General features: G+C 46.1%; 1 protein-coding gene across 2 annotated transcripts in view; it reads right to left on the bottom strand.

Annotated features, from left to right (window-relative positions):
- Positions 1–1,368: 1,368 nt before the first annotated feature.
- CDS2 (CDP-diacylglycerol synthase 2) overlaps positions 1,369–16,786 on the bottom strand; it is a 71,233-nt gene continuing 55,815 nt past the window's right edge. For both annotated transcript variants that reach the window (XM_003821346.4, XM_008974811.4), the window contains exons 7-13: positions 16,146–16,228; positions 14,343–14,430; positions 13,463–13,531; positions 12,448–12,600; positions 10,077–10,196; positions 9,424–9,527; positions 1,369–9,160 (exon numbers count right to left, since the gene is read on the bottom strand). In XM_003821346.4, the coding sequence (XP_003821394.3) occupies positions 9,028–9,160; positions 9,424–9,527; positions 10,077–10,196; positions 12,448–12,600; positions 13,463–13,531; positions 14,343–14,430; positions 16,146–16,228 (750 nt within the window). In that variant the 3' untranslated portion in view covers positions 1,369–9,027. The remainder of the gene's footprint in view (positions 9,161–9,423; positions 9,528–10,076; positions 10,197–12,447; positions 12,601–13,462; positions 13,532–14,342; positions 14,431–16,145; positions 16,229–16,786) is intronic.

The raw sequence follows: 16,786 nt of genomic DNA, 5'->3' as shown, positions 1-16,786 counted from the left end.
GATGGAGTTGAGCCCAGGGACCCTCACCACTTCAGCAACATGTGAGCCCTCGGCTCCTGGTGCAACAAAAGGGAGCAAAGCAGCCAGGGAAAACGACTCATGTTGGTTTTCCCATCAGTCTTGGAAACTGGTGGCTTGCAGTCAGATTTTGTGGGGTTTAGGAAAGTAAGTGAATGCAGTGGGTTTTTCTGCATCTTGAATGTTGGCGAGCAATTCATTGAGGAAATTCCAATGGTAGTAGCTTTCCTATGGGTGAAAATGGCAGAGGCCCCTGTCCAAAAGGTAATCAATCTAGAGGTCCCACTGGCCTCAGACATTTGCCCTGGTAAGGCTGGCCTGCTGGCTCCCAGGAGTTCAGACCCTTCTGTCCTGGGGCAGGAGACACACAGTGAGGAGACAACATAAGGCCTCCCCAAGGAAGTGCTGTTGACGGTGAGAACTGCTAGGAAAAGAGGAGTTAGGCAGGCTGACGAAGAGCTGGGAAAGGAAAAAAACTGGGCAGAGGAAACAGCACACGCCAGGGCCCGGGACAGGCGCACACCTGGAACAAGGAAGGACAAGCGGCAGCTGTGGCTGTGAAGGCAGGGCCCGAATGCGTGGGTCAGGCACTGGCCAGCTCACAGATGGCCCCAGAAGCCTTGTTACCAAGTCTGAACTTTAACCTCAAGACCCAAAGCGTTCCAAGCAGAGAGCTCATCCCAGCTATCATGCAAGAAATGGATTAGAGAGGTGGCCAGGCTGTAGGGAGAGGGCTAGAGGCTGCCTTAGAAATCCTGGCAGGAGATGGGGCCTGGCCCAGAAGGCTGGCAGTAAGGATGATTCCGAGGATGTTTGGAAGGCAGAACGGGCAGGCTTGGGTGACTGATGAGATCACTCCAGCTACTGGCTTGTGTGACAGAACACATGGGTAGTTAGAGAACACAGGACTCAGGACATGGGTCATAGGTTTGGGTTTTATCATGCAAAGTCTGTGTGAGAGGCCTCACAGGCAGCTGGAAATGCAGGCCCACTTGGGCTAGAGACATGGACTTGGGAAGTGTTGAAATGAGGGTGGTGATCAGGATCCTGGGAGGGGGTGGGAACACCTAGAGGGGAGAATTCAGTGGGCGAAAGAGAGCCTCAGGCAGAATGCCACCACCCAAGGGATGGCCCAGAAAAGAGACACCCAGAAAGAAGACCGAGGAGGAGCAACCAAGGGCAAGAGGAAAGCCGGGGGGGGCAGGTTGCCAAGGCCAAGGACAGAGGGAGTCTCTAGAAGCAAGCGGTGGTCAGCAGCATCCTGGGAAGTAATGCTGGCTCCACACAAGCAACCAAACGTCCACACCCCTGGCCTTCCGCCACCCCCACCATCAAAAACCACACATGATCTAGAATTTAATATATGTTTATTTGTGTAGTAGGAACATTCAGGTATATAAATAAGGTAAATGCTTTCCAACGTACAGTATATCATGTTCTTACATTGCGTGGAAAAAGAACCTACATGTATTGTTCAACATGGATCACGAGTGCACAGAGAGAGAGATCAGCTGCATTTAGTGAAACGCCAAGTTGGGAAAACGGCACAGCAGTAGCGCACAGGCACACAGCTATCTGGGGAGGCTGTGGGGACTGTCACGTGGACTCTACACACCGAGAACTGCTTCAAGGTCGCCTGTGTCTGAGTGCGGGTAAAGTGAATATCAACACCCAGGCTATCAGGGTGAGACAACTTAATTCCATCGTGTCCATCCACTTTACAAAGGGGCGGGGGGCACCATGGAGAAACTGACCAGAAATGCTCTGCCCTGTCACAGAGGAGACAGAGCCAGGGCAGACACAGGGCTGACCTCTGGGAGGCACAGACACTGGCAGTGATGGGTCCCATGGGATGCCTGGCACTCCCAGCACAGACAGCTCCCCAAAGCAGGTGGGGAGGCCCTTTCTGTGTTTGGGAACTTTTTAGTGAAACAAATCCTCAGAATCGAATTAAGAAGGATGTCCACAGCTCGATCAAAAACAAACAAACAAACAAAAAAAACACCAAGGTTCCCAAGATCCTTCAACAGAGGGGCTTCCCATCTGATCTTACCCTCCTGTTTCAGAAGGTATTAAACATCAATAAAAATTAAAATATATTATCAGTATCAACTCTAGAAGATAACCCATGGCTTCAAATCTCCCTGGACGGGTTCTCTGAGCCCAGATTTCTGGTCCCCAACTCATATGACATCCAGGGCCAGTGAGCGTTCAGCTGGCATCTGTTAGAGTCTGCCCTCCACTGTGAGACTCCTGGCCCCTCAGTGGCCCTGGTATTCCTCCTGCTGCTGCCCCTAGGAGTCCTCCAGCTGGATAACAATAAACCAAACCGCTGTCTCCTAATCCCTGACTTGTTCTCCTGACTCCTAGTCCTTTGGTTTCATCGGCCCCTGATGTCTGTTCAACTCTTCCCCTTTGTAATCAGCCCCTAGCACCCAGTCAGCATGACGTAAGACAGTAAAACAGTTTACTAAAGGCCAGAGCCCTGTACACGGAGGATTTAAAAGAAACAGCACCCAAAGGACACTCATGAAAACATGTATGCACATTCTGCCTGCTAGAAAACATTCTCAACCTCTTTTCTACTCTGCTGTTCCTTTAAGAAAAGCCAGCATAAGCAGTACAAGAACCTAGCGCAGGTGGCAAAAAAAGGCATCCAAACTGCGAGGACAGAGGTGGCTATGTGGATGATTATCGGCAAACACAGTTTCACTAGAGACAAAATCACCAGGTGGCTAACCCTTCTGAGTGCTTTATGCAGGCAAGGTCCTCTGGGGGCTGCAAAAGGCTAGGCCCTGCCCAATGCCCGGGAGACCACTGCAAGGGCATTCTCTGCTTGATTTCCAGAGGGCCCTTACCACACCCCCCTACCCGGCCGCGCAGTGGACGCTTTCTATGGATACAAGGCTGCCTAGGTCTATTCAACACAATGAGGGAGGAAGCACCAGGCAAGGCAAACACAAACCCAGAAGGACAGGAGGGCTCGGGGGCAAGCCTGGGATTGGCCTGTCACAGCAGCTGCTTCCTAGAAACCCCCACAACCATCTTCTCCTGGTTCATGGCATTATCATTACTTCAGCAATTCAATGAAACAGAGGGACCATTATTTCCATACTATTAATAGCAATGTGCTGTTGGGTCCCACTAATACCCAGGAAATAATCCACAGTCAAACCAGTAGTTCAGTTATTATTCAACTGACCTAGGAATTTCATGGATCCTGTTAGCCAACACCATTCCTTCAAAGTGAGGCAGCCTCCCCTTACACACACGTGCCCCAACTCCCCACCCCCATTCAGAAAACTAAGTTCAAGAAACTCTTTTCATTAAGTCCTGTGCCTGTTCTCCCTTCATTCATGAGTCACCCAATTGAGTCTTTGCTAACCTAGAATCTGGCAGAAATACCTCACATCATGTGTCCTCAATGGGTCACCCACTTCTACCCGGTTACTACTTTTAGAAGGAAACATGAAGCTCCAGATTGGCTGCGTCATAAGGATGTGGGCAGAACTTCTAGGCTTTTAGTCTACATAATCCCCTACAAAGCAGGTTTCTGTTGTCCCCATTCTTCTCTTCTTGGCCCCTGAGGACATCCACCCATACAGGGAACTGCTGCAGGCTCCTGAGCTATGTGCACAGAAGACAGCCCTTGGCCAGAGTGGGAAGTGGGGTCCAGAGCGAGTCACAGACAGGCCCTCCCTGCCCAGAGTGGAGGTACCACCAGACAGGAGGAGATGGCCTTCCCACAAGCAGTCCAGACTGTGGGCAGAGGAGGTGAGCTGGATTCTCAGGCCAGCCATTCTCACTAAGAACAGAACTTCTGCACACCCCCATGTCCTCCTGCCTCGTTAGAGTGGCCTCCTAAATGGTGTGTGAAGCACCAAGATGCTGTAGGGGATGTTAGGGTTGGCGTGCTTCTCTCGGAGGGACCCAGACTGTGTGCAGGGTGGTGGCAGTGTGGTGGCTGACAATCCCATCTCTGGCATTGCACCAATGGAGGTCAAACTACCAGCTGAGCTCAACAAAAGTAACTACCATTTATTGAGTGCTTACTATGTGCCAGGCATGGTACTAAATGCTTACATGCATTACCTCGTTATATCCTCACAACCACCCCAGGAAGAAGGTACTATTATCAGACCCAACTGCCTTCAAGGTAGAAGCTTAGAGCAGCCTAGAAACCTGCCCGCACCTAGGGTGATTTGATCCCAAAGTCTGTCTTAACCACTGCTCTCGGCCTCAGTCACACTGCCTCAGTTTCCTCATCTATAAAATGGAGATAACAATACCTAATCACAGGTTGTTTTCTGGATTAAAAGGGATAACATATGTAAACCCTTAGCACTATGCCTGGCACATATTAAGCACTATACTATTGCAATCCTTATTAATAAACACACTGATATCTCATTGGCTCAAGAATAAAAAGAGAAGGCACCTCAGTAGGTAGGCATTTGATGGGAAAAGGAAGGGGAGGGTTGGGGAGGAGACAGGGTCTTTAAACAGCCAACAAATTTGAAACCCACTGGACAAAAAACCCTGGACTTCACAAACTCTGCCCCTCTATTCTCATAAATCATCCGCATGTCCTCAAAATCCCAACACTTCAGCATCCAAAGGATACCTCCTAAACTGCACTCAAAGTGCATTGGGAAACATGGTCCCCATACAAACAGGTGACAGCCTTAATCAAGAGACAGCCCCAGATGAGAACAGCCTCCATCCACCTGAGAGGCCAGGTAAGGCCACTGCTGGTCAACCTGAAAGGGAAGGGCGCATTCAGATGGCAACAGCAGCCAGGACTCTTCTGAGAATAGGGCCCACCTTCTGCAGGGATGTGGATAAGGACAGTCCAGGCCCAAGAGAAGGTGGGCCAGGCAGAGCCCTGAGATAAGAATCCTTCGTGACCACTGGGTTTAAACCCTAGCACCCCATGCAGGTTGTGGCACAAGGCCCCCACCCAACAAGAGAAACTGAGTCAGGAAGTGAGAGCTGTTCATCTCTTTAAAAACTGGAAGCTGGGCAACTGCGTGGAGGGTGATCAAGGGAAAAGGAAGTTTGTTTTGACCAAGTCAGGGAAGAATACGGGGCTCTGCCCGAGTATTAGCCATCATCTTCAGGAGGCCAGAGTTTGTTCCACCTGCTCTTTGGAGTCCAGTGTTCCAAAGCACTAGTGAGAGTCCATCCGCGGCTTACTGTCTTGCAATGTGTCCATAAAAGTCACCTGGACATCCTCCCCACCCTGACCTCAGAAGAACAGAAACCTGTTCAAGTGAAATTGTCCTCCCGACTCCACCCTTTTCTTAGCACATAATCACAGTGTGCAAGAAAGGTGGGCCCAGATATGTTACTCTGGAAGACAAAAGACAATAGTGCCTAAGATATTACTAAAACAGGGAAAGGCTTCAGCAGTGACATACCACATTTAGTAGGGTGATGAAAATCTACCCCCGTGGACATGCATCTAGGGCTGGCTTTGTAACTAACAAGGCCCCTGCTTCACAGTTTTCTGAGCAAGGACACTCTGTCTCAAGTCACTTATACTCTCCCACTACCCGACTCTGTCAATAGCGGAGATGAACCTGAGCTTTGGGAAACATGGTCCCCATACAAACAGGTGACAAGGGCTGAGCCAAGGGCTCACTGACAGTGTGAAGATCTCAACTCAAAGATCCATTCAAATAAGGCTCCAGTCAACTCAGCAACTAGCTCAGACCAAATCACAAGGTCTGTGTAGTCTCCCTTAAAACATATTTTTGGGATTTTCTTGCATAATATAGGTCAAGTTACAGTGGAAAAAAATTCTATAAAAATGGATTCAAAGTCCATCTGTGTAAAGTCAAAAGTTATATCCTCCCCAATGAAAGAGATTAGTTTCAAAGGATGTGAAACTAGTTCTCATACATTATAGGGCTGTACAATACTAAGAGTAATTACATTTTAAATGCAAAATACTGTAGCTACTAAAATGCCCAGAATATGAAACAAGTTGCCTAAGAGGGTTTCACTTTCAGGAGTAAAACATAAATGGAACCTTTTTGAATACTAAAAGCAGTCAAGAGGGCAGCATGCGCACACACAAAAGGCAAAGACTCGGTACTCTGTGAGCGGTCATGAGCAGAGCTCCCAGGGGCTGGGGGGTGCCCATCAGCCCTGGTTTCTATGACCCCCTTGTTCCACCAGGCAGGAGCCAACAGCAATTTAAGCTCCAACCTGGCTCAGGCCAGGGCTCCTGAGCTAGAGGGAAGGAAAGCTGCAACACCTCGGTGTACTCACACGACGTTCACAAAAGCAAGCAGAGCTGGGGGACCCTCCAGGTGTCCTGTGGGTAAAGTGCAGGATGGAGTGAGTCCTGACTCCACCACGCTATCCTGGGGAAGCTCCCTGCCTGGTAAGGTGCTCATGACTCTCACCCGAGGTAAGAAGGCTGTTGTGAGAATGTAGGGATACAAGTTGGAAAGCAAAGCAAAAGTCTCTGAATCAGGACTATGCAGTATTCATGAATACATAAACAAATGAGAAGCGTAAAACCATGCATGGAAGTGATAAACAGGGAATTCACGACAAGGGAGGGCACACAGTTGCAGTCACATTTTATTTCTGACCAATAAAAAAAAATGGGTCTAAAGCAAGTGATGCCATTCATGAAGATTTGAATGTACACACGTAAAAATGGTTTCTTGAATCTTGTCTGTGAATAGGAAAGAGAAACATTGTGCTATATGGACACAAGGTGGCAGTGCTCTCCTAGCTACCTGACAAAAAATCCTCATCTCCAGAAAGCATGCAGGAGAAATCAGAAAATAAAACACAAGCTGACCCTCTGGCCTGCCTGCTAGCAGCTCTAGTGCGCACTCAGCTTCAGCTTCCTAGGACCCCCCTTCCCCACCCCACCCCCACCAAGTGACCACTTCCACAAAGGAACATGAGCCTTGCCCAGTATGCTCGGCTCCCTGATCCCAAAGGCAGCCCTATTCAAGAGCAGGTCTCTGCAGCCAGGCCCCAGCTGAGATTCCCTCCTCTCAAGGAGCCCACCATATGCCCACAATGGGACAAAAGAGACAAATGAGGAGCCCTTTCGGTATCTAGTTTGGTGATCCAGGTTCATTCTTCAATCTGAAAACTACAGTTTCATTACTGATCACCTTTACTGTTCGGGTGTGCTGCTGAGATACCTACTCACCTTAAGGATAAGCATGTAAGGGCCTGAAAACACTTCCTGTTTGGGGGGTGCCCAGGACCTCACTCAATGAGCCTCTACCGGCATGAACTTGCTCAGCCAGAATCACAGAAGAGTGGAATTGGGAGTAGCTCCGAAAAAGAGGCCCTGGAGAGTGATGCATCCTGCCAGTGACACAGCCAATACTGAAATGAAACCCCTTGCAATAATATGTTTTGTTTTTAAGGGGCCTTGGACCTGAATAAGAAAAGCCACGAGGCTGAAATGGAAATAAAAGTTCAGCGGAAAGAAGCCGCTTCAGCCCCACACACATATGGGAAGTCACTCAAGGATGTGTGAGCTGAAACATCCTGAGGGCTCCATCCTCTGCTGGAAACTCTAGAGACCTGGGCTGACTGTGCACTTTCAGGGAGGCAGTGAGGCCAATTTACAAACAAAAACACCACAAACCAGCACTAGACCAAGGTGCAGAAGCAAATCATTACACCCTCGTTGGCAATGAAAACAGCCACGGCACGGAATAGTTTGATATATTTGGGCGCCAAGTTCTCTCTCCCGCACTCCATCACTTGTTGGCCTGACAAAGAACTAATCTGTCTTCCCAAAGTCAATCTCACCCCTGAAATTAGGGAGGGGAAAAAAATCACAGTTTAAGCAAACAACAACAACAAAAGGTCCCCCAGTACAATACAAACTACATTTAAACTGGTCACATTATATAAAAAGTGTGCATTTAATCTTCAAAATAGTCAAGCCTCTAATCAGGTTAGGTTTTCCATAGTTTTAAGCAGGACTTTGTGGTTTTAGTGAAGAAGTCATGGTGCAATTGAAATCACTGTAAGAAATAAGTGACTTTTAAAACAAACACAGACACACACACTCCTCTTAAGAGTAATATATACACAACACAGCAGCTACATGGGTGTTCAGGCAAAGGGTGCATGAACGAGAAGCCCTCTGCTCCCTGTCCGATGAGAAAGTCCCCAGAAAGAATTCCGCAGCAGCAAGTCTACGGCACAAACATGGATGGCATTGTCCCTGAAAACACACAGTTAGGTGGACCTACAGGAGACATTGGAGCCTAGACATGTGGGAAAGGGCTCAGTTACAGTACATTCTACTGCATACACTTGAAATATTACAGTGTGTTTTTTCTCCAGACTATTATAAATAATTTTTCGTGCTTTCTGAAAAAAATAAAAACTGAAACTTTCAGTCTGCGATGAAGGTGAACCCATCTTATAAAGCAGAGCTTACTTACATTCTGCAGGATTTTGGTGTGGATGCATAGAAGGCTTACCTGGTTAGTAAGCCTCCATTCCTCCGACCTACAGAAGGCAACCCTTCTGCAGCTCCAAGCAGGGATTTCTAGAAAAGACCAGGTGTACAAAACATCTAAGCTGTGCCTCCCACCACAGGTGGGGAAGTCCCCTGATTTGGTCAGACACAGATGAATGTCTGTGTCTGACTGAGCCCAGAAACAGTTCAATTGATGGGGGCTGGAACCACCAAGAAAACACTCCTGACCTGGGCAACACTGTCTTCCAGATTATTAATACTTTTGTTTTAAAAAAATCCAAATGGTTTTACAACCCGTGACTTCTTTCCAACTCAAAGCTGTAGTTTACTTACAACACAAATTCTAAACACATAGACTGTATATACAGATTTTTTGAACCCACAAATAAAAAATACCCTCCCAAAAAAAAAAAAAAAAAAAAAGACAGTGAGTTGAAGCCTCGTCATTGTCTAAGTCACACCAGCTGGGCTTGCCTTGGAGACCTGCCCCTGCTCAGTTCTGTTCCTGTTCTCCTGGCCCTGGGTGGCCCCTACTTGTCCTCTGTGGTGGATGTCAGCATCCCCTTGTCGATCAGATGAGACCGCAGCGTGTTGAAGATGTGGAGCTGCTGATCTGGCCGTAAAGTCAGGAACTGCTGAATCAGTTTGCTTGGGTTAGGGCCTCTGGAACAGAATGTGAAGAAACAGCACTGAGCTAGGGCCCGGAAGCTTCCAGGGCCTGATTATCTGAGTGGCTGCTCTGATGTCTGGATCAGAGAGTTATCTATTAACAGATGACAGGAGGCCTCAGAAAATCTGTAAGCAGCAACAACTGAAAACTGCATTATTTGGGATGCTTTTCACTGGAACTTAGATGCTGCTAAAATTCTAGAATTGCACCGTACTTAAAAATCCACCAACTTGGTTCAGATGGAAAGGTACTATACCTGATAAAACTGGCGATGTATACATTGACAAAGGTGGCCATCAGATACTGGCAGTCAAAGCGATCCATGATGCCTCCATGGCCAGGAATGGTATTGGCAAAGTCCTGTTAGAGGCAGGGGAAGGATGGATGAACTTGGGCTCAGCCACTGACCAATCCCAGCCTAATGGTCCCACCCCAATGTCAGGCTTCTGTCCTGAGTAGCTGAGGGCAATAGAAGGTGGGAAGTATTAAATCTAATGGTGAGGCTATATTAGGACACAATTTTATTGCATTACAAAATGTTCTTATTTCATTTACTTAATAAAGACAGGAGTCTTGCTATGTTGCTCAGGCTACTTTCTAACTCCGAGCCTCAAGTGATCCTCCCGCCTTGGCCTCTTGAAGTGCTGGGGTTACAGACATGAGCCACTGCCTGGCCCAAAATGTTCTTTTGAAGAAAGATATATTTAAAAAATAAACTGAAAAACAACGATTGCATTTTCCTGAAAATATTGTTATTAATTAACTCACCTAAATTCAGTGCATGGGTCAAGATCACACATTAAATGCCAGGGTGTACAGCCTAGTATTTTGGAGGGGGCAGGGAAGGGGGAGAAAGGCAGAAGATGGGTGAGGGAGTGAGATGAGAGGAACGTAAGACGGTTTTCCTACTTTGATTTTAAAGGCTCGTTTGAATCCACTTGCGAAGAATCCTCCAAAGGGGCCAATGAGCGAGGCAAAGGTGGAGAGAGCGATGCTGTGAATCTGGAAGGGGTACATCCGGACCGTTTTCTGAGAAGAGTAAATGAAGTAAAAGTTTAGGTGCATACATGCCCAGTGTTACGGTTTGAGTTGTCAACTCATGTTGAAATTTGATCCTCATTGTGGCCTCACTGGGAGGTGATGCCTAGTGGGAGGTGTTTGGGTCACAGGGGCAAATCCCTCATGAATGGCTTGGTGCCTTTCTCCTAGTAGTGAGTTCTGTCAAGAGACTAGATTAGCACTGGCATCCCGAGGGAATGGGTTGTTATGAAGTGATGAAGCCCCTGGTTTTGCCTCTTTGCATGTGTCTGCTTCCACCTTTGACCTTCTCCGCCATGTTACAATGCAGCATAAAAAGCCCTCACCAGAAGCCAGGCAGCAGCCAATGCCACACTTCTCACACTTCTCAGCCTGCAGAAACAAGCTAAGTAAACCTTTTTTCTTTGTAAATTACCCAGCCCCAAGTGTTCTGTTATATCAACACTAGACAGACCAAGACATCCAACCTCGTAACTCTTTATGAAACTAATTATATATATGTAGGTTTTAAATCAATAAAAGGAGTGAATTTTTCCCATTTTGTAAATTTCTAATATCTAAGTTAGTGGAAAACATTAAAATATTCTGCATTCAATCTGTTGCAACATGCTGTTTTGGTGGAAGTATATAAAGAAAATCCAGCCATACGCAGATACATAGTTGAAAAGAGTATTTTAGTCGTAGCCTCAGATGGTTTTGGGTATTCTCTGACACTACACCAGAGCTTGACAAGTAGTCATTTCTTGAATATTAGGTGTGATATGGAATCTAGAATTCTATCAATGGACTTTGTTCTCTCTTACATTAAAATCCATTGGTCTATCTTATACTTGAATGGATCTTTTACCCATGCATGACTATATAACACCATGCATCAGCCATTTAGAAAATAATGGTTCACTGAGTTATGTAAATCTTCCAAATGTAGACACATTTCATTATACCGTGTCAAATATGTTTGTGTTTTTTCTCATGTGATCCACACACACACACACACACACACACACACACACACGTACGTTAAGAATCATCACAGACCTCATCAGAAAAGGCTTTTAAGTATTAGGAAGCTGTCAAGTTCACACTGGCAGGTTAAGCTTTCCAAAATTCTAATTTTCATTTGAAAGCCAAATTTTATCCTTGGTAACAATTACTGTCAGTCATTTTTCTTTTTTTTCTTTTTTCTTTTTTTTTTTTTTTTGAGACAGTCTCACTCTGTCACCCAGGCTGGAGTGCAGTGGTGCGATCTTGGCTCACTGCATCCTCCGCCTCCTGGGTTCAAGCAACTCAACCTCCTGAGTAGCTGGTAGCTGGGATTACAGGCACATGCCACCACCCCCAGCTAATTTTTTTGTATTTTTAGTAGAGACGGGGTTTCGCCATGTTACCCAGGCTGGTCTGGAACTCCTGACCTCAAGAGATCCGCCTGCCTCGGCCTTCCAAAGTGCTGGGATTTCAGGTGTGAGCCACTGTGCCTAGCCTCAGTTGTTTTCTTTAAAGTGATAGGCTCACTTCATCCTTTTCAAGAAAAATGTCTGCCAAATACCCAAGTCTGAAAAATTATAATTTGTTGGTTCTTTCCAAGTAAAATTTACTTTCTTTTCTAGAAAAAAGCAGCTAATTCAGCTCACAACTCAAACAACTGCACACATGCTTTCCCTTTAGGCAAGCATTGTACTACAGTACTTAGCAGAAATGTTTTACACATACTTTCCATTTCAGTAGAGAGTATTAAAAAGGTGTGTGTACAAAGGTCAAGATTTAACAAAATTAGTAACTTTACTATTTCATAGACATTCATTAGAAGAACTGGCCTGTTTGTACTGTGAGTGTGTGGCATGAGGAACCCACTGTCTTAACGCAGTTTTAACCACTGCTGCTTTTGCGCTGTTATCACAGCAAATGTCAACACATTGAAAAAGGAAAATAATGTCATAGTCTAATTATGAAACAGTTGTGACCTCACAGACCCCCCACCCTACCCCCGCAACTAAAAGGATCCCAGGGCCCTCCAGGGATCCACAGAACACACTTTGAAAACCACTGGTCTAAACAATCTGATGTTGGGGGAAAGGTGTCCTGCCCATACCCTGACCTGGCGTGAGCAATTCTCCTTCATCCTGGGGCTTACAGCTTTGGGAAGGAGGAAGCTAGCTTTTTTCAGAGGGCAGGTGATGGAGGGGGATCTCTCTTTGTAGCCACTGTCCATGGAGGCCGCTCACCCCCTGTGAGTGGCACATACCCAGCCAATGACTGACTGGATCACCCCAGGAATGTTGTACTCCTGCAGGCGAAACAGGTCCGAGGGCTCACAGTCCACAGTGAAGCTGTTGGTGTCGTTGTTGTACTCCACAGGGCAGACAAAGCATCTGTACCCGGACATCACATAGGACAGCTGAGGAGGAATAACAGAGAGACCGGCAAGGAGGTAAGTTCCAACCATCCAGCCCAGACACAGGCACCTGGTTTGGCCATGTTCCTCAGGGTGCCTAGTACCCTGCTAACTGCGAGCTATGTGCTTAGAGGTTCATGTTTTACCATACATATTTTACTTCAATTAAAAAAAAAAAAAAAGAGGCTCATGACCCACCAAGGTTACACACAGGAACCCAAACACCCAGGCCCCGAAAGAATCTGGGAAAACCTGAAGGGACTGGGGCAAAGAACTACAAGAAGACTCTCCCCATTTGGGGAGCTAGGACCACTTTCCTCAAGATCTCTGAAGTCAGTGATAACTGGAGAGAGGCCATGGGGAAGGGGCACAGTGAGAGGCAGATCTCAGGAGGAACAAGGCTGGAAAGCAACAAAGCTGGGCGGTGAGCACTGAAGGGCAGCCAGACAGTGCTGAAGAAGGAGGACTGGCCCAAGGGTCAGAAGCAGAGAATGGTGCTCTGGAAAGGGCAGGAAAATCACCCACCTCTGGGCAAGGCACACATAGGAGAAAAGCTGTGTATCTCATCTTCCCTTGGGTGCCCTCACCCTGACCTTGGAACATCAAATGCCTGACAAGAAGGCTACCTGCTGATGTCACCATGCCTGGGCGCGAGAGGGCATAGAAGGTGCTCTCCAACTGCTAGCACCCTGCCTGAAAGCTGGTGGATGGCTGGCATGGCCAGTGGCCCTCTTCAGGGCAAGGTTGCCATTCAGCAGGACAGTCCTGGCCTCCAAAGACACTCTCCAGCTCTGGACAGGCCTTAGAAGGTGGTGTGAGGCCTCTGTCCACCCAATCCCTCATACAGCTGAAAGCCACCACCTACCAGAAGGCCAAACACCACAGTAGCAAAGAAGCCCCCAATGAAGCCTTCCCAGGTCTTCTTCGGGGACAGCTGTGGACAGAGAGCAAGTTCTCAGCAAAGGGTGTTTTGATAACTACAGCTTTGGGAACAATGATTACTTGTTAAGAACCTTTCTTTCATAAAACCCCATTCTCTTAACCATGTCACCTTCTAAAGCTCCCCCAAATATGGTTTCCTTGTTCCCTATCTTATATCCTCCCTTTGGTTCCCTTTCTGTTTCAATCAGTCATTCGAATAGTTTTATATTAGAAAACGATATACTAATTAAGTGACTACACTCAAATCCAGATCAAAGTCCCAAAAAATGTGTCCCCAAAAAAGATTATATAAATCTGTAAAAATATTTTCCTTTCTTTTTTCAAGACACGATCTTGCCCCATCACCCAGGCTGGAGTGTAGTGGCACTATCACAGCTCCTTGAAGCCTCAACCTCCTGGGCTCAAGAGATCCTCCCATCTCAGCCTCCCAAGGAGCTGGGACTACAGGTGCATGCTACCACCATGCCTGGCTAATTTTTAAATATTTTAGTAAAGGCAAGGCCTCACTATGTTCCCCAGGCTGGTTTTGAACACCTGGCCTCAAGCAATCCTCCTGCCTCAGCATCCCATAGTGCTAGGATTACAGGCGTGAGCCACCACACCCAGCCTATTTTCTTTATTATCTTTTTTTTTTTTTTAAATCAGTTGTCAGTGTTTTCCTTTGGCCTTTCTCCAGGAAGACATGAAGACATGGCCACAATACAACACAGCTAGATTTCTTCTGTCTGCTAGGCTGATCTACTCACATTGAGAGCACCACCCTCCCCTCACAGTGGTATTTCACATTAGGGTAATCCATTTACCTTGATGAGTGGGGTCCGACCAAAGAAAAAGCCAAACATATAGGCCATGATGTCATTACAGATCACACAAGATATGGGGACAATGAACCTAGAAATGAACCAAAGTAAGGATCAACTCAAGCAAGGTGACAGTACCTCAAAAGTACACAAAATAGTGCCATTCTTAAATTCCAGCACCAAAATCACCCATAAAATTCTGGTAACCCATTAAGGAGTAAGTTAAAAACATAAAAAATACCAAAAAAGTCATACCTAGTACCTAGCACAGAGTACATATTCAAGTGTTTACTGAATGACTACTGAATAAGTGGAGGTTGCAAACTAAAAGGTCATCTGTCCTTTTTTCATGATAAAGAAATATACGTAAACAATGAGAGAAATTTAATTGTAAAAGGAACAAAAAGTTTTCCTTCTTTCTCCCATCCCTATCTCCATTCCCAAAAATAACCACTTCTAATCGTTTCTAATTTTTATTTTTCTAGTGGTTATCTCCCCAGTTCTAAATAGTATGCTTTAATGACTCTTTCATTATTTACTGACTTTTCTTGCTGTTTATTACTAGCTCTAGTTGGCCCTATCTTTCCCCAGGACTGTATTTGAGTGTGAAACCCCAACACGCACAGCTAGATTTCCTCTCTGCCCACTCCCCTGCTGATCCAGTCATCCTCACTATGAAAGAGGTGGTTTCCACACTTGTTCTCTCTCTCCTCACTCTCCACTCTCTGACACTGACGCTTTTTTAAAAGTTCTTTGATTACAGGTTTTGTTTGTTTTTGTTTTTGTTTTTGAGACAGAGTCTCTCTCTGTTGCCCAGGCTGGAGTGCAGTGACACAATCTCGGCTCACTGCAACCTCCACCCCCAGGTTAAGTGATTCTCCTGCCTCAGCCTCCGGAATAGCTGGGATTACAGGCACCTGCCACGCCACCACACCAGCTATTTTTTTGTATTTTTAGTAGAGACGGGGATTTCACTATGTTGCCCAGGCTGGTCTTCAACTCCTGACCTCGTGATCCGCCTACCTTGGCCTCCAAAAGTGTTGGGTTACAGGCGTGAGCCACCGCGCCCGCCCTTTAACCTTTTCACTAAGATCACCTAGCTGTTTCAGTTGGCCAGTGATTTCTATCAATGCTGATAGATGAAACCACTGCATTTTTGGAATAAAATCCACTCGGTATTTGCATATTATTCCCTTGACACACTGCCAGATTCTATTTGTTAGTATTTTATTTAGAATTATTTATCTATAATCGTAGCAGAAATGGGTTTATCATTCCTGCTTCTCTCTCCTCATTGGCTTTGGTATAAAGGTTAGATAAAACTCAGCTGTTAACCCATTTGGTCCTGTTTCTCTTTCCAGATATGGAATCTTACATAATTTTCAAAGCTCATTTAGAGTTACTGATCTATTCACGTTTTCTTCTTCATGACTTTTAATATATATTTTGCCAGGAAATCATGAATATTTCCTCTAGGTTTTCAAATCTGTTGCCATACATGTTGCATTGTCTTTGAGTCTTTAAATATTCCTGTACCTATTAGTCTAGAACAGTGGTTCTCAGAGCATAGGTCCTGTCCAGCAATATAAGCACCACCCAGGAATGTACCAGAAATTCAAATTCTCAAGCCTACCCCAGATCTAATGAATCAAAAAGTCAGGGGTGGGGTCCAGCAATCTGTGTTATAATGAACCCTGCAGAGGATTCTGATGTGGCTCAAGGTGAGGGCCACTGGCTTAGAGGGGGGTATCTGTACATGAGAAACACCCACAAAATAAAAGGGAAAATCCAACTCCCAATTCTCACCAGATCATTCCTTCAAATAGGTTGTGGATAACAAGATGTGACTGTGTTACAACAATCAGCAATGTCACATGGGTCCAGCCAAACTGCAAAAAGAAGAAAAATAAACACTACTTACCAGTTTACCTTGAAAGTAACTTCAAAGAACAATCAATACCAAATAGAAAACTGCTGAGAAGCAGGTAGGAAAAGTATCTGCTTTTGTATCTGACTTATTGAAAGTGAACGGGTAAGATCAGGCTTCTGAGAGTACTACTTTGTCCCCCACAGCCCACTAGTGAGTGAGCTCTCCCACGCTCTGAAAGCCTGGGTATTTTTCATTTTCTTAGTAGTTATTGAGCACCTGGAGCACTCAGAGAGGAGCTGTTCTCTAGTGAGTCAGGGAATAAGTGGTAGCAAGTGATGTACCAGACAGGACATCTGTGGGCAGTGTCTGAAGCTTCAGCTTGTGCCTTCTCTGGAGCCCACCTCAGGGTCCTAGTGGAGAGGCTGCTTAAGGCATAAGTAACAGTGACTGGGTCTAAGTCAATGTGGAGCCATTAAACCTAAATGGGCATTCTTCCTTCATGCTCTAGGTGCATACATATCAGACCATGTTCCTGAGTTTTGATTTGTCACAGAAAGCATGAAAGGCTTGTTGAGTT

Source organism: Pan paniscus, chromosome 21 (assembly GCF_029289425.2).
Source record: "Pan paniscus chromosome 21, NHGRI_mPanPan1-v2.0_pri, whole genome shotgun sequence".
Taxonomy (NCBI): domain Eukaryota; kingdom Metazoa; phylum Chordata; class Mammalia; order Primates; family Hominidae; genus Pan; species Pan paniscus.
The sequence above is the reverse complement of the archived record's forward strand: the minus strand, read 5'-3'. Positions and strand labels throughout refer to the sequence as shown.